The sequence below is a fragment of the Brienomyrus brachyistius genome, chromosome 5 (genome assembly GCF_023856365.1).
Source record: "Brienomyrus brachyistius isolate T26 chromosome 5, BBRACH_0.4, whole genome shotgun sequence".
Lineage (NCBI taxonomy): Eukaryota > Metazoa > Chordata > Actinopteri > Osteoglossiformes > Mormyridae > Brienomyrus > Brienomyrus brachyistius.
In genome coordinates this window covers 15,383,611-15,407,593 of record NC_064537.1, presented here as the reverse complement: position 1 = coordinate 15,407,593, position 23,983 = coordinate 15,383,611, and the positions used below count along the sequence as shown (strand labels likewise).

General features: G+C 41.0%; 2 protein-coding genes across 2 annotated transcripts in view; both read right to left on the bottom strand.

Annotated features, from left to right (window-relative positions):
- LOC125741867 (uncharacterized) overlaps positions 1 to 22,703 on the bottom strand; it is a 75,040-nt gene extending 52,337 nt beyond the window's left edge. Inside the window, exon 1 of the mRNA XM_049013332.1 lies at positions 22,700 to 22,703. The gene's annotated coding sequence lies outside the window, so the exon portion shown is untranslated. The remainder of the gene's footprint in view (positions 1 to 22,699) is intronic.
- Positions 10,243 to 11,665, bottom strand: LOC125741864 (urotensin-2 receptor). The gene has a single exon (XM_049013313.1). It carries the CDS (start codon positions 11,354 to 11,356, stop codon positions 10,274 to 10,276), a length of 1,083 nt encoding a protein of 360 aa, XP_048869270.1. The 5' UTR covers positions 11,357 to 11,665; the 3' UTR covers positions 10,243 to 10,273.
- Positions 22,704 to 23,983: the final 1,280 nt, after the last annotated feature.

Below are 23,983 nucleotides of genomic sequence, written 5' to 3'. Positions count from 1 at the left end.
CCCCATCCTGGGTTATTCCCTGCCTCGTGCCCATTGCTTCTGGGATGGGCTCCGGACCCCCCCGCGAAGGCTAAGCTGTTTGGAAAATGGATGGATGGATAATAATAACTAACACATAATAATGATAATTAGCACTTACGGTTTAGGCTGCCCATTCAGTTTTAGGGCAGAAAAATAATAATAATCCTAAGAAAAAAAATAAGATTCTATAACACTTCGTGCTTTGGACCCTTAATAATAAAAGACCAACTGTGATACAATCCCTGCTGGTATTAATAAGTTACACTGTTACGGCTGATGCTCCTTCAATTTGGAACCACGATTTCCCCAGTGTCGTGCCACAAGTGAATTACAGATAGCAGATACACCTAGTACCGTTTTTGGTGCCAGTAAGTATTAATTAAGAAAACCCAGAAAAATAGATCAGGTGGAGCGATCAGCAGCGTTACAGCAAATGTGTTCTGTCTGATCCAGCATCCCCACGGACACGTCAGGAAGCAGAAGCCGCGAATGCCTCCGATATGGGTGTTTTTTCCATTAACACGTTTTCATTAGTTGCAGATTCGTGGGTGCTGAACATTTGAAAAACCCGAGAAGTGGTTTTGACACTAAAGCATAGATTTGTACCTTCTTTTCTGGCCCCTTTCCGGCAAGATCCGGAGTCTGGAGATGAAAAGATTTTCTCTAAAAGTAAAGGCTTTCTCTCCGTGTGTATTAAAAAATCTAGTCATTATACGTTTTTACTACTTTATGCTGTTAGGTATGTGAGTAATGGCTTAGTAGTCTTTTCATTCAGCTTTGTGAAATAGCGTTTTCATTCAGTTTTGCCAGAAAATGTGTATAAATAATCAGAGCGATACTGTACATAGTTATTTGTCTGTCGTTTATTGTGCATTTTTCTAATTATCCAGTGCTCGTTATCAGTCACGCAGTTTCACCTTACAGCTCCGCAGAAAATTCTGTGATACAGACTCCGTGTATGAGATATTTAATGCACGTTTTCAAATCAAGCACGAGACAAATTTGTATGTGTGAGTCGAAATTGTGACAATCAGTACAGACTAATTAATTGATTTATGACTTTGTCTCCCTCTCCGTATTAAATACATCAAATACATCCTTTTCAGCTGTTTTTCCATTACTATGAATTTACAACTGAATTCCTGCAGTGGAAAGATTCATTGAAATACCGCCGTGGAAAATTAAGAGACCACAGCAAAATTTTTAGTTTTACTCATTTATCAATTTATGGGTTTGCTTCCGTGTAAAATGTACATTTTTTTGTAAACTCCAGCCTGGTTCTTCCCTGCTTCTCATTAATGAAGGGCTTCTTCCTTGCCTTATGGCACTTCAGTCCTGCTTCCAGGAGCCTGACACAAACTGTCCTAGAAGTGCACTTCACACCTGCACTTAATGTTTCCCATTCCTTTTGAAGGTCATCCTCCGATTCATGAGACATGTCAGAGAAGTTAATGGTCATCAGTCATTAGAAAGTCACTTCTGCCCTCTACCTCGCTGGTTTCTGATCATTCCCAGTGTCTCCAGCTTCACCTCATTCCTGTGTACTGCTGTCTTAGAAAATTTGAGCCTGAAAGCAACCTGCTGCTCAGAGCAGCCTTCTGCCAGCAGAACCAGGATTAAACCAGGATTTAAAAATGCGGATTTGTTTAAAAATATACAGTGGTCTCAATTTTTTTCCAAGGCTGTATGTCTTAATGGATTGAATGTGTATTTTTTGTTTTGCTGGATAAACTCTGAAATGCAACACATTTTAACTCCCAGGGATACAGCCTATTGCAGCATCTCCCATAATTACTTCTTAGCGTTCCACCTGAGGCCTGAAGAGTGCTCTCAGCGTGTGAGGACCTTTGGCCACCCATTACTGACCATTTGCTGCCAGTCACTCACGTCCATCTGGTAACAGAGATATGGCCACAGAATTGTATTTATCATCTAATGGGTGGCTTAACGCTGTTGACATTTCATTTTATTAAGCCATTTTAAACTGCCCCATTTCATTTTTCACCTGTGTGCCCATCGATTGGCACGCATGCGCCTGGTAGTTCGTTGTTGAAATCAAGCTACCCAAACACGCAGGATCTCCATGGTCCTTGATGCGGCATCGTGGCCCAACCTGAAAGCTTCCTTCCTGGCATCGGTGTGACACTTCTCCCTAAATGGCGCCGCAGTCATGCGTGTTGGTACGGTGACATTCGCTTTTGAGGCAGAAACAAACGACGCACGGAAGATATGGATCGATTGCAAAGCGGGAAATTGGAAAAAGAGTGAATCTGGGAAGGAAAGAAGTCAGTCACTGCATGAGTTACCGTATTAATATATATTACAGGTATCTTCATGCTGCCCAAGAATGTAATTGTAACAATGTAATTGTTCAGAAAATGGTACTTTGTATATGTTTCATTTACATTTTACACTAACAGCTGTTTTTTTTTTTTATTTCACGATTAAGTATTTGAACGACAGCCATAGCAATCGATTTTGGATGCGGCTTCTGTTTTGTAGAACCTGTGCAACTTCTGTCTAATTTCAGTCATGCAAGCGAGGTCATTGGGTTTCAAATATTACTGTAATTTGTTTTCCATCTAAAAACACCCATCCATTTAAGTTGTAAGGTGCCTGGAGGTTATTCTAGGAAACATAGGCCACAAGACAGGGGGCACCCTAGACAGGATGTCATTGGAAGTTCATTACACATTCACATTCACTATAGGCAATTTAAAAATAACCAATTGCCTAACGGCATGTTTTTGGAGTGCAGAAGGAGAATGGAGACCCCTCCCCCCCCAGGAAAACTCCAGACACAGTCACATGCCCCTGGGTTTCATTCTAACATCTGCCTTATTTATTATATCAAACGTCATTCCCTTACATTTCTGAAAAGGACAATGACACAGTTATAAGGCCGGCATTATTCTTTTTTAAAATTTGATTTAAATCCAGTTTTAAAGAGCATAACAGCGTTCCAACTTATTACCAAACAAAACATGCTTCCTGACCACTGGGTAATGAATTAACGAAGTGACTCATTGTTTTAATTAAGCTGAATGTCCTTTTTTTTTGGAACACGCTGAACCGAACCAAATTAAGAAAACATCCTCTTTTCCATTAACTCCAGCAAAACAGTGAGCTCTCCCACATAGGCTGCAGCATGCAGATATCAATGGGCTTTATAATAAGTATTTTGTTGTTCGTCGTCAGTAGGGAACAGAGACGATAAATGCCTTTCTTTGCGCATTGTGAATATCTCAGTTATTCGAAAACTCGAAAATATTTCTTACACTCATCGGATGTTCAGCCTAGCTGTACTTACGCCTAATCGACCCCTTGACAACCATACGCTTGTAATTTGCGATTTGCCTCACTTGTACATCACTTTGGACAAAAAGCCTCCACTAAATAAACGTAAATGTAGAAGCACATGCCCTGTGATGGACTGGCATCCCTTTCAGGGTGTCCCCCCGCTTTGTGCCCGGTGCTGACTGGGATAGGCTCCATGCTTCCCGTGACCCCTAACCGGTTAAGTGGTTATGGATGGATGGAAAGCACATTTTCTGGGGTTTCATTCAAGGAGAGCAGAACTTTAACTTACATGGCTGCCATACTCTGCTGTCAGGTAAGAGTCAGATGCCTGTAATAACTATTTAAAAAAATGTATTTCCTGGTAAGTGTTGTATAATATATATGTGAATTACAGTAAGCGCTCATTCATACTGTATGTTAAATGTAACACGTGGTGTACAGACAGAACATAGGCCTAGTACTTTTCGGATTAGCTTCCTTGTTCTTTGGTTCCTTCCTCTATAAAAAGCACAACTGAATCCAAATATTATTGTATTTTCCAAAGCGTGTTATATTGCCTCAGAACTCATACGTGTCTCGAGTAAAGAGGAAAAGGCTTATTTTATACAATATTTCCTTAATGTCCTAACTGCATTCCCCTGACTGTCAGGTCAGAGAGTGACTGGACCCGACTGTAATATAACTTCGTTTTAGGAGGAACTCTTTCAATTACACAACAGCGAAGTTATAATGTTTGGTGCAATTTCCCCAAAATCCCTATAAGCCAGGAGCAACGATAACAAATAAGGGAAAAGTAAACATACTGAACCCATTATGAGCCCTAAGCCTATCTGCCGTACAGCGGGCTTCTGAAATATCTCATCAGAACTCCCATTTAGCCACCCTTATGACTGCAAGTTTGGCAAACCAGCCACTATGCATGACAGGCGCAACATTAACCGGCGCCAGCAGTGCAGTGTGTCAGCATCACGCACGTCAGGAGAGGAAAGCAAAAAGAAACAGCTCCTCACAGTCCCTGCAGCCACTCTTTCAGGGATACAATAAATCAATCAAAAATGCCAGAGCACCGGTATGCTGTGCTTAGCGGTGGATTCATTATCCGCCAGACATTCACAGGAATTCCCCTGTATTAAAAACACGACAAAAAAAAAAGCAAACCCAGCATTCAGAATTTCCGACATTGCAAACACACCTCGGTTATTCAATCACTACCTTTAATAAATTGTGAAAATGCGAAATAAACCAGCTACTGTTGTGCATTCATGTACTGAAGACATAAAACCCTCTGAATCTCCATTCCAATGTGTGGCACATGTACGCAAAATCACCAGTGCATACAGAGCCTAGTTGTGAAACCTGTAAATAATGAAATAAGCCAACATGACCATTATTTTTATCTGCAGGTGGAACACAGGGCATCCTAATGTTCTAAAGCCACAGAACCATGTGACCACATTTCAACTTGTGCTTGAAGAACATGACCGGACCTACACATTTGCAGCTTGGCACTTGTAAAGCCTGTACACAGTTTGTGTACAAATTAACCTGCATGCCCCCAAATCCATTTTTTTTATATCCAGGTGGACTATAGAACGTCCTAATACTCCAAAGGCAAAGAACCCAGCAATTAACTTTCACGTAGTAGTCGAAGAACATGTCTAAACTTATACCTATCATGCGCTTTGGTACTTGAGAAACCTGTTCACAATTTTTGTACCTAGTAAGAATTTAAACCTCCAGACTTTTAGTTGCTTTCTTTTGCCTCAGTGTTACACATGACTTTTATAAAGCCAGATAATTAACAGTATCCTCATAACAGATAGCGGGAGTCTCACAACCAATTCATTTCCACTGTGTGAAAGTGATTAGTTGTCATTGTTGACACTCCACAGCACAACAACAAAATGCGTCCTTGCAATTTAACATACATGTGACATAGCAGGGGGCAGCTAATGCAGTGCCTGAGGAGCTGTACCTTGCTGGGAATACCTCAGTGGTACTTTACCAGTCAGGGATTTGAACCAGCAAGGGCACTTCCCTAACCATCAGATTCAACACTTTGAATTTGCTTTTATATAACGTTCATATAACGTTATTTCATGTCACCATATGCAGTGTACTGAAAAAAACTGTTGTGATAATAAAGCCATACTTGACTTACTGGCTTCGTCATGTGCGGAGTACCTTGAATGACATTGCACCAAGATGGCGGAGTGAGGTGACTGCACAATAAATAAACCATACTATAAATCAAGACTTCAAGCATACACTTCCTGGCAGATAAATCATCATTATGATCAGCAACTCGGTGGTCAAAGTTTTTCCTACGAAATACTAAATCAAGAGAGCAGAAAAGATGAAAAAGGAGGGAATTTTATTTTACTTTAACTAGGGGATAATTTCTGATCATCAGGGTGTGTTACATTTTGATAGCCTGACTGGAGAGCCTGATCGTCCTGGGACATCAGGCTAGCTATGGATGTGATGCCAGTTCATTACATGGCACCGGCATAATCACACACCCTAAGGGTACAGTTTTGATGCTGATTCATGACTAATAATCTGACTAGGCTCAGACAATTTCTGTCTGATAATAATTTAAACTTTGATTTTTTCAGATCTTTTTAGGTCTGAAGGTACATCATCATCATGAAGGCGTACTTCACATCGGTCGCATGTGCCCTCTTGTCTGGCACCGAACTCTGCATGACGCCTGGGGAGATCATTGCTGACCACCAAAATGCTAACTTTGCTATTATTGACCATACACTTCATGCTCAATTTAAACCAGCAATTCTGAACTTTGGCTCAGAGGAAAGGTTTTCCCTCCGTCCTTTCAAACAAAGTTAAAGAAAACATAATTTAGAGTTCAAGATACAAAAATAAAATACATTATCACTTATCTAAAAACATTATTTTCAATACCTTCGCTTAAACTAAATGTTATTTACGCATGATATGCATTGAACATTAAATTCTATTTTTCGTGTGTATTCTGTAGCTGTTACTTAAAATGACATACTGTATGAAGCCTGTCAAAATGAACATAATATCTTTATCTTAATCTGCAATTTGCCTTTACATATTGATGTATAATTAAAAATACAAATATATAAAAATAGTACTTATAATACTCTTTTTTCTTATAATACACTATAAGGTACCCTTGAGTCTTGACAAATTGTCACTAAGGCTGTGTTCGAAATCATCAGCTGCACCTCGTAGGACGCGGCCTACGAAGGTAGACCTACGGTACTTTTTGTAGGTTGTGTTTTTCGGAGGTCAAACAGAAAATGTCGTCAAATGGGACCATCTGTCCTACGGATAATTTCCTATTTGCGTCACCAGCAGTTCCCGCCTTTACCCTTCAGTCACAAAGCGTCATACCAATCGCCTAGCCGGGACACATCCGCTTTACCTCTGCACAATGAATCCTGGGATATGCTGTGCTACAAATAATCCATTGGGTGGATTCTTTGTGACCACATTTGAAGGAGCCTTTCAAATGGGACGACATTGTTGCACTACTGTGACCCATTCAGTCTTTGAATGTAGCCTTAGAAGGATGCAGCCCCTGAATTGTTATGTAGGCTTTATAAGACTTTGAAATGTATTAATATCTGGCCAGTCATCTTCCACCTGCTTATTCTGGTGAGGGTTGTTTGCGAATATATTTCCAGTTTAGTTTTTTTGTATTTCCTCGCATGACCTGGATTTCCTAGTAAATACAGGCATAGGAAGCCTTCAAATCTCTTTCTAACTATCAAAATAAACAGAAAAACTGCTTGAATATTATCACGCCTCTTCCAAGCATTATGGCGTTTAACAATGCACAGGATATTTTCACAATATGCCAAAAATAAGTCAACTCCAATCTGATTAAGTAAAAGTTCAGGCTTGATTTGTCTACTTCAATCTATATCTAGATTTCACGATTATATGCTCTGCATGGAATTTGAGTAGGTATGGCTGTGGTACGCATACTTGTACATTGTGGCTTCTTGACCAGTGCAGAGATTCGTCATAGAGGACAAGATGCTCTGGTACACCCATTTCCCTAAGGACATCCCATAGTTTTACATGATCAAAACAACTGAGGGCTCTGTTGCAATCAGTAAGACACACATTGACCTCTTTCTGGTATTTCATGGTTTTTTCAATTATTCATCATCTGTTGGCAATAATGCCTGTTATTCCTCAGCCTTTCTTGAATCCAGCATCTATATCAGTCAATTCTCTTCTTGGTTGAGCTATGATATGTGCTGAATGATCTTATAATAATCTTGCTGACATGTGATATGAGGGAAACTGAATGATGGTCTTTAAAACAATCACTTTTGTAGGCTATTGAGTCCATTTCCAGATTTGTTGGCATAACTGGGTCAGTGCCTTGATTGATTTTTCAGCTGCTTCTGATATTTCTACAGGGGTTCCATCTACCCCATGGCTTTCATTGAGTTCTTGGTGACGACTGTCATGTAGGTCCATCTCAAAGCGGTTTTCGATGTTTCCCTTGAAAGCGATGGGTATTTTCTTAAGTCATTTCTTGAAAGTTGAACGGCCCTTGTTGTTGCCTTGAGTATTACTTTAAATATATAAATTATAAATTATCCATTTTGTATGTCCCTATAAATAAATGACCGAACAAATAAATTATCTGGTTCATTTGTGATCCTGTTCAAATCAATAGTTAATTAGCCTCATTGAATGTAATGCAATTCAGCTGAACAATTAAATATAGGGTGTTTTATCGAAAACCAGGACCAAAGGGCTGGTGTAAATAAAACAAGTGGGGCTTTCCTGAACAACACAAAAGAAAGGAAACAAACAGGACTGCGAGGGCCAGAATGGGAAGACTAATACAGGAAGGGCACAGGCAACACGAGGGACTGATACGATTCAGGTGTTGACGTTTACCGTATTAGGGTCTGGGATTACGAACAGGACACAGCTGTGAAGAAAACAGAGGGGTTCTGGAGGACCAGCAGCGACCCGTGCTAGTCATACTGGGGGGGTGGGACCGGATGGGTCATGACACATGGTGTAGGCACTATCCAGTAATAATTAAATCATTTATCACACGCAATTACTGTGCAGGCGAGTGTGACTCTGGTTTGTTCCCTACACAAGGATAGGATATAGTATGAACTTGACATGGCTGCCCCCATCTCGATAAGGAAAGAAATGAGGCCAAGAGGGCCATCTCTCCTAGGGAGGGAGTGAGGCAGAGGTAGGACATGAGGATGGTATGTTTTGTGCCTATATATATATATATATATATATATATATATATATATATATATATATATATATATATATATATATATACACACACACACACACACAGTCCGAAAACATGCTGAGGCTAACTGGAGTTGCTAAATTGCCCGTAGGTGTGAATGTGTGCGTGAATGGTGTGTGAGTGTGCCCTGTGATGGGCTGGCCCCCCATCCTGGGTTGTTCCCCCTGCCTCGTGCCCATTGCTTCCGGGATAGGCTCCGGACCGCCCGCGACCCAGTAGGATAAGCGGTTTGGAAAATGGATGGATGGATATATATATATATATATATATATATATATATATGGTATGTTTTGTCTCATATTTCCTGCCTATTAAAGATCTCTCATATTACAATTTTCTTTAAACTGTATGTTATTAAGAGCTACAATGAAATACATTATTTTAAAATAATGAGAAAAAAAATCGGTTCTCCTGGGTTTGTACATGCACCTCTCCAGAAAGTTTGTCCAAATTCAAGCCTTAATCAAACATAAATAAAAGAACGAGACTCAACATGACACTAGTTTTCAATACATCATGTAAAAGATAAGAACAGGTTTTAATAAAAACTGAGTTTAGGATTAAAAATATGTTCGAAATCCCATAGAAAGGTCTAACCTACTTTCATTAAAATATAAACATTAAGGTTACTAAATGTACCCCCTGGAATCAAAAGATTTTATCTTATCTTTAATCACTGTTCACTTGAGCAACAAGGAAACATATTATTTTTTAACTAAACTGAAAATATTAAGTACTTACAGTACAGAAGGATGATACATACTAGGTAAATATTTGCATTTCATTAATTACAATAAAGTATAACTGAGGATATTTAATTAATGGCACAGCTGGAGACCACAGACAAACACACCATGTGCACTTCGGATCGAAGCACATCTGATGTTTAGAATATAGAATAGAATAGAATAGAATAGAATAGAATAGAATATATCTTCATTGTCATTGTCATTGTAGATACAACGAAATTTGAATGCCCAACTTCCAGTGCAACTGTTGCAATTACAGAACCAGTTTTATTGTAGTACAGTTTTGTTGCATACAGACCTGCATATGTACGAAGGAAACACCCTACATGGCACAATATTATACTATTTTATATTCCGAATTAATTAGTATAACATAATTTCTCAGTTTAATTCAATTCACCTTTCTTATTCAGCACGTTTACTGAGGAAGCTGGCAACACCATTGACAGCGTAAACCAATGAACGAGACAAGAATTGCGATATAAAAATGTATTCTGTGAATTAAGCACAACACTGATGTCAATTATATACATGCATTTTCGGGCGCGCACACATATGCACGCACACACACACACACACACGCACACACACACACACTTATTCACAGTTCCTGTTTTCTCCCGCACTATAGGCAGTGACTCAGTGACTTAAAACTATTTCGTGGTGTTAAATCGCAAAAAAAGCAATATTGTGAATCTTAGGTGTATTAAAGTTTACGCTGAAGTTTCAGCACATTTATATTCGACAAAAGTTCACAATATTAGTTTACAGAATTAGTTCTTCGTACCTCTGGTATTCTAGAAATCAGTACTGAATCGTATTTTTTACATCAAAAAGAAAACAATGTCATACTGATAATTAAGACGGAGAACTTACCTAACAGGATTTTTCAGTGGACAGATCACAGGTATTCCTTAAGTGGGGCCATGACCAGCGTCTCGGAGTTGAATTCAAATTGATTGCTGGAAGATGCACATTTTCCCCACGAGTACAAACTCGGGGGACGGTTCCTGAATGAAGACGTGTATCGGTAAAACGTCCGGTGACGATTCTTTAGATACTCCCGGTAGTTCTTAGTGAGCAGTGTATAGAGGAAGGGGTTGATGCAGCTGTTGCTATAAGTCAGACAGGCCACCAAGTAATTAATGCAGGTGTGAGTGTGAGAAGCCAGTCTTAGGGGTTTGTGGTATAAAGGTAAAAGCTGCCAAATCCAAAATGGTAAGAAACATGCCCAGAAGACCAGCACTATTGTAAAGATCATAATAAGGACTTTCTGCTTTGGAGAACGTTTATTCCCCTTACTGACAGAGTTCCTCTGTGACTCTACGTAAGTGCGGGCTAATCTGGTGTAAAGATACCCGATGATTATTCCAGGTGCCATGATACTGGTGCTGAAAAGGATAGTCAGGTAGATCTTGTACGCTTCTGGGCCCCACGTGGGCGCACACATCCGCTTCACTCCACCTGGCGCATGTTTGGTGGTCTGGTTGACCATGATCATCATGGGGAACGTAAGAATTAAAGACAAAATCCACACGCCACTTGCTATAGCTTTCCGGTAGCTCTTGGAGCGCTTGACGGTATCCAGGGGTTTGGTCACGGCCAGGTAGCGCTCGGTGCACATGACAGTTAGTGTGAAGATGCTCGCATGCATGGTTAGGAGGTCAAGACTCAGCAGAATGCGGCAGCCCACATCTCCGAAGTACCAGTCCTTGAGGAAGTAGGTGCATACCACAAAGGGGATTGTGGAAAGATAAAGCAGGTCTGCCAGTGCCAGGTTAATGATAGAAATGTACATGGGAGTCGCGAAGCGGATAGAATGACACATCACCATAAGTGTGTATACGTTCCCCGACACTCCGACAATATACACCAGCGACAGCAAAGTCCCGAAAGTGGAGGTGATGACCAGTTCGTCCATGGAACCGGCGCCGATGTTGGGAGGAGGGCTGATGCTAAAGTTCCCAGACTTGCTGTAATTCATTGTTCTGTTGTATTTATTTAGCGCCTCTATATTTGCGCGGCTTGTTTGCACGGTCGCGATGCGCTGGACACGCAACAGCAAGCCGTGTTAAAGCAGTATACACCTGATTATCCTGATCGCGCCGCGCGTTCCGCAGCACCTGACGTCACCCACAGAACTCTTCATCACTTGCTTCACGTACAGAAATATCAGTTTCAGGATAAATATCTGCACATTTCCCCCCCATAAAGTACTTACTGAATCTTGACGCTTCCGCTCCTTATATCGTCACGTGTGCAGGCAAACAAAAAAATATAGCTGTCAAACGAAGTGATCGGTGTGCGAGTGTGTTGATATATGACTGCATCGGGGGGAGAAGACACAGAGTGAACAAAAGAGAGAGAGGATTTTAAGGGAGACGACCGGGAAAATGTGTGCGTTTTCTCTGAAATTCATCAAAAGATAAATTCGTTCACATCCATTATAACTGTATATAGCCTTAAAAATACATGCATTTTTAACGGGCTTACTGGGTAGCATGCTCTGTAGCTCTGCTTCGAAGAATGCAGCACAACTTAACTTTCAATTGTCATTTACTGATAATTTCACAGTGAATTGTGGATTTCTTCCTGTGTGGAGCGATGTATTCCCCAGCGAGTTTTATATAGTTTGGTCACCGAGAATGTCAGTTTTGCCTGAAATCATATAGCATAAAGGTAAATGCATCTTTCATTATATAAAAAAAATTACAGCCTTGTCCATAATAATACATATATAGGTTTCACAAACAAACGTCACAGCTCTTCGCAATCTTTTGCGGTCAAGTTTACCTCGGCGTGGGATTTACACGTTATCCACATAGGCTACCGTCGCTCAAAACGTTTTCAAAACGACTAAACAGCCGAACGTTTGCTACATTGTCATAATTTTTATAAAAATAAATTAACGGAACAACCCGTTTCACATCTATTTGTATTTTGCTTTGCCTGCGTCAATAGTAGTAATTAACATTCGCACTGTAATAGTGCTTAACGGCAAACGCTATCTGAACGTCATTGACAACTGTCAATACACCAGTTAATATAAAATACTTATTTCATTAAATAGCTTTTATTTTAATGTTAGTTTAATGTTTTGGTTTTGCAAGAGCAATAAAATAGGTAATTTAACAAATGTTGATGCATGTTGACAATATTTCAATAAAGGACCTACACGATGATAAACTATTTGATTTTACTGAAGAATTCTTACATAAATTGTTCAGGGTATCCGAGTGTCCATTGACTGACGCCATACACACCCCATGTGACTCCTGTATGACAATGGTACAATACAGCAAGTTCACTTACAAGTTCAATACAGCCAAACGCCCTCCCTATAGGGTCAGGGGCCCTTGTAGGCAGAGGATCAAAGAATGTAGGCCCTCTAAAATAGACAAACGTAAATACATTGTCGATAAGCGTTGCAAATTGTTTTGGGCTAGGGGCCCCACAGGCCCCCTGCACCCCAAGGGCCCCTGGGCAGCGGCCCCGCTGGCCCGGTCCATAATCCGTCCCTGCAAAGGCCCCTGTCAAGTGCTGGGCCCCCTAAATCTGTCAGGGTATTCATGCCCCTCCGACGCTCCGTAAAGAACAGTCTAACTATAATGTGGAACCTCCTGCACGCTTCGTAGATTTTCACTTTAATTACTCCAGTAATGTGATACAATTTCCTAAAGCTATTTAATTGACTATTAAGCGGGGTCACACCAGGTCTCGCAAATATATGTGGGATTACAGGAGTAGTCCGGGGCTTCACCCAGATTAGTTGTGATATATTTGGTGCATTGCTATGCTGTGCAGCAAAAAAATGTGGTATACACCGTTTCATATTCACTATGACAATTTGAACTGCTTTCTCTGATTGTCAGTGTTTTTCTGCAGTCTTACCTGATCAGTATAGGTTTCGCACATTTATGTAATTGTATCTTGTTTAAGAAGGTGAGACCAAAACACATCTGACAGTGTCCTTTATGTTCTTCCGGTTACTAACAATGGCTAAGAGACCATCTATAGTATATTGCAACCTATGTTATGTTTTTAGTTATTGTGAGTTTGGAACTGAAGGACTTAATATGGAATCAGATACCAAAGTATGTGAATGTATTATTATAGCCTCTGTCCCCTACCCCCCCACCCCCCCCCCAATTATTCAGTTTTGGATTGTCCCTCTCCTGTTGTTTCAAGTCAGAATAATTTGTATAATAGCAAGGGCAACTATTACAGGTCTCAACGAATTTGCTATGATCTGCGTGGGATAGTGAAATGATCCTTTAATTAAATAATGTCGATGCTGTTATGTTTAAACAGCTTTTTAGTTTTTTTCCCCTGAGCATTCATGTATTTGCAGACTAGAAAAACCACGCTTGACATGCTTATCACCAGGTGAAAACCACGCCTTCCCTATTACGAACGTATCTGTGTACATAGAAAAGTTATAGTTCAAAGGAATTAATCATAAAATGAACAGCACTTGAAAAAGGCGTATAAAATGCATGGGCGATCTACGAATGCAACTTGCCTGGTGTAGAATTAATGGACTGATGTGAGGTCATATGCTATGATATTCGATGCATTGGATACGATACTCTCCGACTTCCTCTTCATTTATGTGTTTGTCTTTCGGTTTAAGTACTTTTGAGATTCTGTTTAATTCTGTACTTCTTCACCAACTGAGGAAGTACAGTCTGTACTGAGCTACATGTTCGACAATGAATTAGAGTCTGCTGTTCTCATGAACCTTTTTACGAGTAACTTAAAATATAGAAATATCTGTATAAAATTTTAAGCAGGATATTATAGGGTTATTGACCCACAGGAAAACAATGGAAACCAGAAATTAATTTGCTCCTAACCATTACAGTAAGTAAATAAAATTATTAGAACAACCAGGTAAAGCAATTTAGTGAAACAATTGCTGGTCATGGACAAACACATTCTACTTAAGTGACATACAAAGTATTGATGCAGAATGGTCGTTAACGCATGCTATTTGAAATCCATGACTCAATTAAATCAAGTCTGACTGCCTTGCATTTCAATTACTCTTTTATCATTAGGGAATTGAACAGGACGATGTCTTGAATGTGATTTCATTTTAAGGCACTTAAACATTGTGTGTTCCCAGTGACCAGCAGATGTCGCTGTACAGCGATGGAGGAAGTGAGTAGAGCAGAGGCAGCGCGCCCCTCAGCAGCACGCAATCTTATTTCGACCGGTGTGCTAATGGCGAGGCTGGCTGCTCTGCATTATCCTGTGATTTATGTGTACTCCTGAGATAATTTCGGAACACCTGTTATACAGGGTGAAAACGAGGTTCAATGAACGCTGCTGCATAGTAAGTACACTGCTGAGCTGTGTGTGAAACTGTACTTTCACAGAATTAGGAACAGACGTAATAGTACAATGTAAGTGCAAAATAATAGCCTGTGTTGTTATAATAGTTTAGGTTAAGTTGTGGATCTCCCCGAATAAAGATGTACGATTTATAAATAGTAAAAAGGTAACATTTTGATTATATTAGTATGGAAAGAAATTATATTAATAAAGAAGATCAAGGTTTTTTTAAATGTTGCCTTGCAGTTGAGGACATAAAATAAAGCGTTAATAAGAATGTGTGGCCACATACAAATAAAAAGAAGATAACGTATATTAAACGTTGTATTTGATTTGTGCATGCATATATATATATATATATATATATATATATATATATATATATATATATATATATATATATATATATATATATATATATTATATGCACGTTTGTTTATTTGATTAAGCCAGACGTGTTAGTCTCCGCTGCCCACGTGCATCAATGAACCTTGGGCACCCGATGCCCCCGGTCGGCTTTCCTTGGACAGCTCCTACATTTTAAACAATATTGATAGAAGAAAATATTGCCATTATCTTAATCAGTTACACATTTTTATGTTTGAGTTGAACTATTACCCACTTCTGCATTTGAACTTTATTGTGCTACAAAAGATCGGCGTTTCCCAAAAGCGTCATAATGCAGTCAGGGAGCGCTTCCTTTATTAATATTAATGAGCCTTCCCTGCCATCCTACATTTGGGAAATTCCCCACTGACGCGGCCACTTCGTGCGTTTACCTGCAGCATGAGAGCGCGACACCCAGAAGTAGGAGTGTCCTTAACGAGGATCTTGCCCCCAGAAATCGATTATATAAATCGATTCTAACAACTTGAATTGCCACCTTAATAATTGATTAATCATAATGCATCCTTACACCCTTAATGGTTATAGAGTCCAGCTAATGATTTGAGTGGTTTCATTTGTTTCATTGATAGTTTTGAACAAAAATGAAACTTTTGTAAAATGAGTATATGCCAGATTGCATTAGAGTTGAACAGATCCTGAAAAACGTCCTACAGAATTTAACGTTTTGTTGGCTTTAAAATGGTGTTTCTCAAACCCGTCCCTGAGGATCCCCAGATGGTGCACATTTTTGCTCTCTCCAATTCCCTGGGAACTGGGAGAGGGAGAACGTGGACCATTTGGGGGTCTCCGAGAACTCATTTGAGAAACACTGCTTCAGAGCGGTAATGGCAGCAGCCTAGACTCGTCTGGGGTTACATTGTCTCATTTCCGTATCTTATAAACACCACAGTGAAATATTAATATTACAAATACAACATGCCACAACAAAGTAATTCCCAGCAGATGTTCATTATAGGAAAACTTTATGGAAACCACCAATGTTTAAGAGAGAAATTCCACATTATCGGGAACTGCTGCCAGCACTGATGGTGCCAGGTCTCAGTCAGCCTGCAGTTTTGCTCGTCTCTGCTTCACTCCTTCTCCCATCCAGGCAGATCACTCCAGTGGTTCTCGCTAGGTTGCGTTTAAGTATACAGCTATATTCTGATCTTCTATTGCAGCACTATGGCAGAGAGTAAGACAAACGCATGCAATAGAAAGTATTTCTACTGCAGTGTCACACACATGACCACAGAGGGGGCAGGTGGAACAGTCTTGCTCATTATGCCCCTTTTGCACCCCCCCCCTCCACCATTTCCATAAATGGCTTCTAAAACAGGGCCATGACATTAATGTCACATAGGAGCAGCTTACAGCATAAGTAAATCACAAGATACGCGTTCTTGTGCTGCTTCTGTTACAAAAGTATATCTAGATCATTTGAAGATTATGTACATTTACAGGGGACTAACTTCAGGTCCTTTCACTAGACATGGTTTTTTTTCTGAGCTCTTGGTTATATTTGATAAGGGGTGAGAGTAAGTTTGAGGAATTGCTATTTGTATCCCAATAAATCCAAAAATGTCGAACAGTCCCACTTATCATCAACACAATCATCATCATCATCATCACCATCACCATCATCATCATCATCATCACCACCATCATCATAATCATCACCATCATCATCATCACCATCATCATCACCATCATCATCACCATCATCACCATCATCACCATCATCATCACCATCATCACATCATCATCATTACCATCACCTTCATCATCATCATCACCATCATCATCATCATCACCATCATCATCACCATCATCACCATCATCATCACCATCATCATCATCATTATCAAACAATCTCTCTTTCTAACCATGCTTCTACTTTGATGGTGTCTCCGGAATGAAGTTCTACTTCTATAAACAGGATAGGCCTAAGGCACATGTTCTTGCTTGTCGCAGCCAAAGTAAGCCTGACTTTCTGCTGTGACGGTAGGAGTTTGTTTAGATTAAGCACATTTTCTATTGCACTGTTCCCTTTCGTCACTGAAGCAGCGGAAACTGCCACTGCTACCCAACTGCTGTTAGAGTCCAAGGGAACCGCAGTGTTTTGTAATCCCACTGGGTGAACACTGCCGGTCCCGGCAGTAATATCTGGCATGATGGACCAGAGTCAGTCTACAGCAATCTGTCTGACAACCCACAGCAGTTGCCTGCAGCTGGGTTGGAGCCAGAGCTTCTGATGTTTGGCAGCCATGCAGATAGCCAGCAGCTGAGACCACTTCAAAGGTAAATTGCTTATTTATAGTTGGAAGCAGCTAGATAGAGGCTGGTTTATATAACTCATGACCCATGGCTGAGCTAAAGGAGTGATAATTAAGAAACAACTTTATTATGCAATAAATTTTTTAAGCCTTTTAAATTTTCATTTGAATAATAATAATATTTCATGTAAAGTCTGACCAGTAACTTTTAAACCTCCTTCCAATCTCTTTGTTATGTCACAGCACCGGTGTAGATACTGAGATTTGATTGTGATGAAGTTTTTCTTTCTGCAGTGACTTAAGAGTGTAAACATACGTGACCCATCACCACGAAATGAGTCTTATGGGTGAAAAATATGTACATTTTTCACGTGGAATAAATAAATATGAACAGTGATGCTCCTGTCCATCTGCATTCTCTTCACCTGTGTTAAAACAAGCACATGAAAGACACGATAGGTAAATTTCACTTATATAACTGATATTTGAAGCAAGACAGTGTGTGAGTTGTTAGTTTCATTGCTGTAACAAAGCAGATAGCTGTACGTTACAGTATGTATCACTGGCTGGTACACTGAAGTCAAATTGTAATGGTAATTTATTAGTTAGCTAAGTTGTTACAAAAAATGGGTTGGCTGTACAAAAATGTTTGAAAATGAAGCAGCACTAGTCACAACACACTTCCAACTCACAAAACACAACTGAGTATTTAACGATATGCTATTCTGTTTGACGGATCTTTAGAAGGCACCTGACATACGCCAAACGTAACTAAAGTTCATAGTCACATTAGAGGTAAACACAATAATAACAAGTTACCGGATTCCTCCAAAGTGGTGGCGGAGATCAATGCTCCAGTCACCCAGCAGGTCTGTTTCCATACATGGAGTCCATGATATTTGTCTTTAGGGCACCCAGCACAGTTTTTATTTAGCTCTCTCTTCAAATTTCTCAATTCGTTTAAATTTTTTTAATTCTTGTTCACGACTTGCTCTGTTATTCTGATAACCCCTAACCTTCTCCAACTCTGCATTGCTTCGTGCACTTTCGTTTTTCTGCTCTGATGACTCTAACCGTGCCTCCCGACGTCACACGTCACCAACTCTGGCCCAGCAGTCTTTTGGGGTCAAAAACTGGTCTGAACCTGAGTGGTGCTCCGCTATTGGACTTCTGTGCAAACCACAGTTTGTCCCTAATGAATACGATGGGCAAATGTAAGGGTGTTCATAAGCGCACCTGACACCAGAGCACCCTAGGCCGCAGTTCGATGATCACTTTTGTAATCATAATGATTACGTCCCAGAGGGAGTCATGGGACACTGAGTTTAAATGAGCAATGGTCCAGGACTCCATTGCAGAAATGGCTGCGCAGAGTTGTGGCCATAAGGTTACTAGTTCCTGTCAAGGTGGCAATCCCCAAACCTGGTGGTGAACACCATTGGTAAAGGGAGGTGTCAGACAGGAGAAGGACTTTTAGTTGAAAAGATTTTGGCCAACTGTCATTTGCCTCAAGAGGGGAAGCAAGGCTTTACTCATGCTGTTTACAGCAGGGATGGAGAACTCAAATGGGTATATAGTCAGGTAGTTGAAGTAGTATTTCAAGGACCTCCTGAATCTCACTAATACACCTTCCTTGGAGGAAATTGAGCTGGAAGAGTCAGAGGAGGACTTACCTATTTCTAGGGCTGAGGTCACTGAAGCAGTCAACTCTTCGGTAATAAGTCTCCAGGGGTGGATTCGCCTGGAATTCCTGGGAGATCTTGATGTTGTTGGGCTGTTTTGAGTCACACGTCTCTTCAATATTGCAGGGAGTAGGGACAGTGCCGATGGATTGGGAGACTGGGGTGGTGATCCTAATTTTTAAGAAAGGGGAACGGAGGGTTTCTTCCAGTTTTAGGGGGATCATACATCCCAGCCTCCCTGAGATGGTCTATGCTATGGTACTGGAGAGGAGGCTCCATCCGTTGGCCAAACCTTGGATACAGGAATGCATATTCTGTCCTGGTTGCAAAACACTGGATCAGCTCTTCACCTTCACAAGGATATCAGAGGGTTCACGGAAGTTTGCCCAACCAATCTACATGTGTTTTTTGGATTTGGAAAAAGCATGGAGTAGTATCCCTGTTGTTACAGGGCGTTAGGTCCCTGGATAAGTGGAGTGAGAGTTTGTTTTGTGTTGCCAGCACTCATTTTTGATGGGTGCTGGACTGTACCAGGGCAGCCCTTTGTTACTGATTCTGTTCATAACTTTTATGGACAGAATTTGTAGTCATAGCCAAGGGGCAGAGAGTGTCTAATTGCATTGTTAGTTTTTGTAGATGATGTGGTCCTGTTGGCTTTGTCAGATTGTGATCTGCAGCCTGCACTGGGGCAATCTGTGGCTGAGTGTGAAGTGGCTGGGATGAGGGTCAGCGCATCCAAGTCTGAGGTCACGGTTCTTGATTGGAAAAGGGTGGATTGCCATCTCTTGGTGGGGGGGGATGTTAGTTACTGCCTCAAGTACAGGAGTTAAAGTATATCTGGGTCTTCATCACAAGTGCAGGAGTAAGTCAGCGGGAAACCAACTTGTGGGTCAGGGCTCAAAGCGGAGCTACTGCTCCTCCACATGGAAAAGAGCCAGTTGAGGTGGTTCAGCCCTCTATCTTGGATGTCTCTTGGTCCAACTGAGAGGAGACCCCATGGCAGACCCAGGACATGCTAGAGAGATTATATTTATCAGCTGGCCTGGGAATACCTTGATATTCTCCCGGTGGAGTTGGGGGAGGCGACTGGAGAGAGGGATGATGAGAACCCTTTATTGCTGTTGCAATACACCATGTCACTAGTCACAAGTACCAGCGAAAAAACTGGCCATCAACCCGACCATACATATACACAAACATCACAGTAGGGGGTAGACAGGTCAGGAGACAGGGGCAAACAGAGAGAAGATAAGAAACAGAATAACATGAGGAGAGAGGAAGAGAATAAAAAGCCCCCAGACTATACTCCAGTGGGGAGGACATTGTAGGAACCGAAAAAAACACCTCAGCAACATAAGCACATGGTCACTACACCTTACAACATAAAATGACACGACTTGCAACAAGTGAGGGAAATGGGGAGGTGGAGGTAGTCCAGCATAGACAACAGCCATCCGGTCCTGCAGCCATGGGGGGCGCTGGTCACAGACCCGCCTGTTCACACTGGGGGTATGAAGCGGCGAAGGCGTGGGATGGGGGAGGGTGCGGTGAGTCCTTGGGATTGGGGGAGAGGAATGCAAGATAGTCTCACTGCCTTGTTCTTCTGGGGGAGTTGTTAGTTCAGCAGCGGCCTTGGCCGAGGCCAGTGCTGATTGGGGGGAGCCAAAACCTGACAGGATAGGGTTGTTTGGGTTTCCGGGCGAGAAGCTGTAATCTCCAACTCCCCTAATGTCCACGCTGGTCTCCGCCATCCAATAATTTTTGCAAAGCCGTGAGCTTCTCCATGATGTTATCCAGTTTGCGATCAATTGTCACAGTCTGAGTGCTAACATTTCTGCCCACTCCATCAATCATTCCGGCCAGCCTAGTGGGGTTTTGAGCGGCTGTCACCGATTTCTTCAATCTTTGATAAACCAGGGCAATGCCTAATCCAATCAGCATAATACCTGTAATCATGGTTCTGAATAGGTAGATGTCTTCAATGTCCTCCACGGAAAGAGCTGCCAGGCACACGACCCTCCACTTCCCCCATCCGTCCATCGTGTAGCCAGCTGCGTACGTTCCTGCAGGACAGTCAGGTTCCCCCCAACCTAGACTTCTCGTCGAGAAGATGGTGTCAATTGCGTTGAGAGACCAGTTGATCAAATCCATGATTTTACTTAGTTTGGAGAGCAGGGCTGAGAGAGTCTCTCAAAGTATAAGACAGTAGATTAGACGAGACGAGAGGAGCAAAGCAGGGAAGATAAGGGGAGGGAGAGGGAGAGAAGTGCGTCCGTCATGACATCCCTACTTAGACTGCTGCCCCCGCGACCCCACCCTGGATAAGTGGCAGACGATGGATAGAGGGATGGATGGATGGATGGATGGATGGATAACATTTTATACTTTTTCAGCTGAAACATCTTTTCAGACCATGGCCGTAAATATTCAGACCAAGTTAATTAAAGTTAATGAAATTAAATATTTGAGTAACCTAAACAACAGAGGTTAAAGGCTATTACATACATTTGATTTTACTCTTCAGGGCATTCTTTTCATTCTTGTGTCCCTCACTTTTTTTTAAACCGTTAAAGTTAAGTTTCTAGAAAGGAGCGAAAGATGTGAGAACCTGACTGAGAAGATACATAACGTAAGTGAAGAAGAGAAGGTCAGATGTCAGTTTGTCATGCCTCTGTTCCATGTCTTCTGTGGGTTTATGTTTCTTTGATGTTTTAACATGGTTGTACTCTGCATTATGTACCTGTCACCCGTTCCATGAATTATATTAGGCCATAGCTGCTAGACAGAGTCCAGTAAATCCACAGAAGATTGGAACTTTGAGTCAAAAGTAGAAAAGCAATAAACTAGTTTTGGGCCAGGACCAACTAAAAATCTTTTGGACACAGAACAGAACAGAAACAGGTCAGCTGATGGATCATACCGATACTGAATTTGTGGTATATGGTTGACAACCGCTGGAGAAAATCACAATCGGTTGCATAATGCGCTACTGCAACTGAGCCAGAAGCACTCACACATCTGCTGCATCCATAGATATGTTTCAAAATTTTCACACCAATTTTATGGAATGAGAAAAGAATTTTCTGTAAATCTGAAGCCTTAGACTCTTCAGGTATCAGTGACCGTGTGTTTTTTTTTGCAGGACTGGTAGTGTTTTGAACTATAACACTGAAAATAAATAAAATCTTCAAAAATCCATTCACAGAAGGGTAGACTGTTTAATGTCATAAAATTATGAAATTATTTTTGTTTCAGATATGAAAGGAATTGCTGGTCAGTGGAAGTCTGTATGTGTATATGTTTGCATGTGTGTGTATGTGTTTTGTAATTCCCCTGTTTGGCCTGCAGGTGTCACTAGCCATCCTGTTCCTTCTCAGTGGTATAGTCCCCTTCTTAATCCTTAGTCCCCTATTCCCCAGGCTGCCATGTAGCTGAATGGGCTAAGGGTGTGGCTAAGGATCTGTGATACCATATCATTGTGGGTTCTGTTGGACTTCTTAGTTTTCTTTTCGCCTTGTTAATATGTTCTTGTGTTTGCAGTGTAGGTCATGGTTTTTTTTTTATCTTTGTATCTAGTTATCCCAACTTGCATTTAGTTTTGTAGTAATGTCATATACTGTAACCCTTGTTCCTTGTCTTTCCTAGTGTTTGATTCTGTAGTGTTTGATAACCTTCTCCCTTTCCAAGTCCTGAGTGCCTTGTACGTAATTAGTAATTGGCCCACACCTGTTCTTCGTCTAGCCATGTTACTACATGATATGATACTGTGCTTGTCCCATTCCTTTGGCAGTCATTGCTGATATGGGTTTGTTAGAGTTGTTTGTTAGTTCCCATGCATGGGTCGCTGTTAATGTTCTTTGTTACTGTTTCCCCAAGTCTTTCACTGTGTTTTAGGTCAGACCTTATTCCGTCTGGTTAATCCTTACAGCCTCTTTTTCTGTCCCTCACGGTCCTTCTGTTACTGGTTAAGTGTATGTATGTTCTGTAATAAAGTCCCATTCAGTTTTTTAAGCTATGGATTGTCACTCCCTCCCTGCTTGCCTTTGTGATAAATCAGTTGTGAGTTCAATTCCCAGCCCAGTTCTTTCTGTGTTTGTATGGGTTTCCTCCATGTACCCTAATTTCCTTCTGCAGGTCCAAAAACATGCACTTGGTTGAACTGGTGTTTCTAAATTTGTAGTAGTATGTGATTTGTGTTAGTGAGTGTGCACTTTGTGATGGACTGGTGTCCGGGCCAGGGTGTCCCCTGCCTCATACCTAGTGCTTCCTGGGACATGCTCCAGGCCTGCTGTCATTATGGGAGTTACCAGGGTGAAACAATTTGTGGTACATGTAAGATTGCATTTACTTGTTTTAAATGACTGAAAAGGGCAAAATCAAGATTTGAGAAGAGAAGATCCTTAATGTAAGATGCCAGAAAGATGGAAGTCCGTCCCTATTGGTCTTCAGTCATGCAGGTATGCGAGCAGTAAAGGGGCTACGTTTAATTTGTAAGGTAAGCTTATTAAAAATGTATTTGCTGCTCTGCTCTACGGGGACACATGACTGTGTTTGAAGTAGTGAGGTATGAATGCACACTTCTGAAGACATTTTAAGTGAAGCTGCGTGAAATGTGATTGTTAGTCTCCAAGGAGGATTTGAGTGGTCTGCGGGGTGAGTGGAAATTACTCCAATACAAAGCTAATAATGCTAATTTCTAAGGATATTCAAGGGCTTTTACTAGTTATGTGTGCTGATCTACTCAGGCTTTCCCTGCTCTCCAGACACCAGGTGCATCTCTCCAAGATGTAAAAACTATGCCATTAAATATTCAAAAACAGCACTGTGTGGATGTTTGGATGGTCCACTTTGCCTCAGGTTTCAAAGATTCAAGACCTAGTGAGTCATAAATTAGTGTGCCTGTATGATATCTGCATACTCAGGAAGGAA

Excerpts from the sequence above, each read along its gene's own strand:
- LOC125741864 (XM_049013313.1), bottom strand. The coding sequence starts at position 11,356 with ATGAATTACAGCAAGTCTGGGAACTTTAGCATCAGCCCTCCTCCCAAC.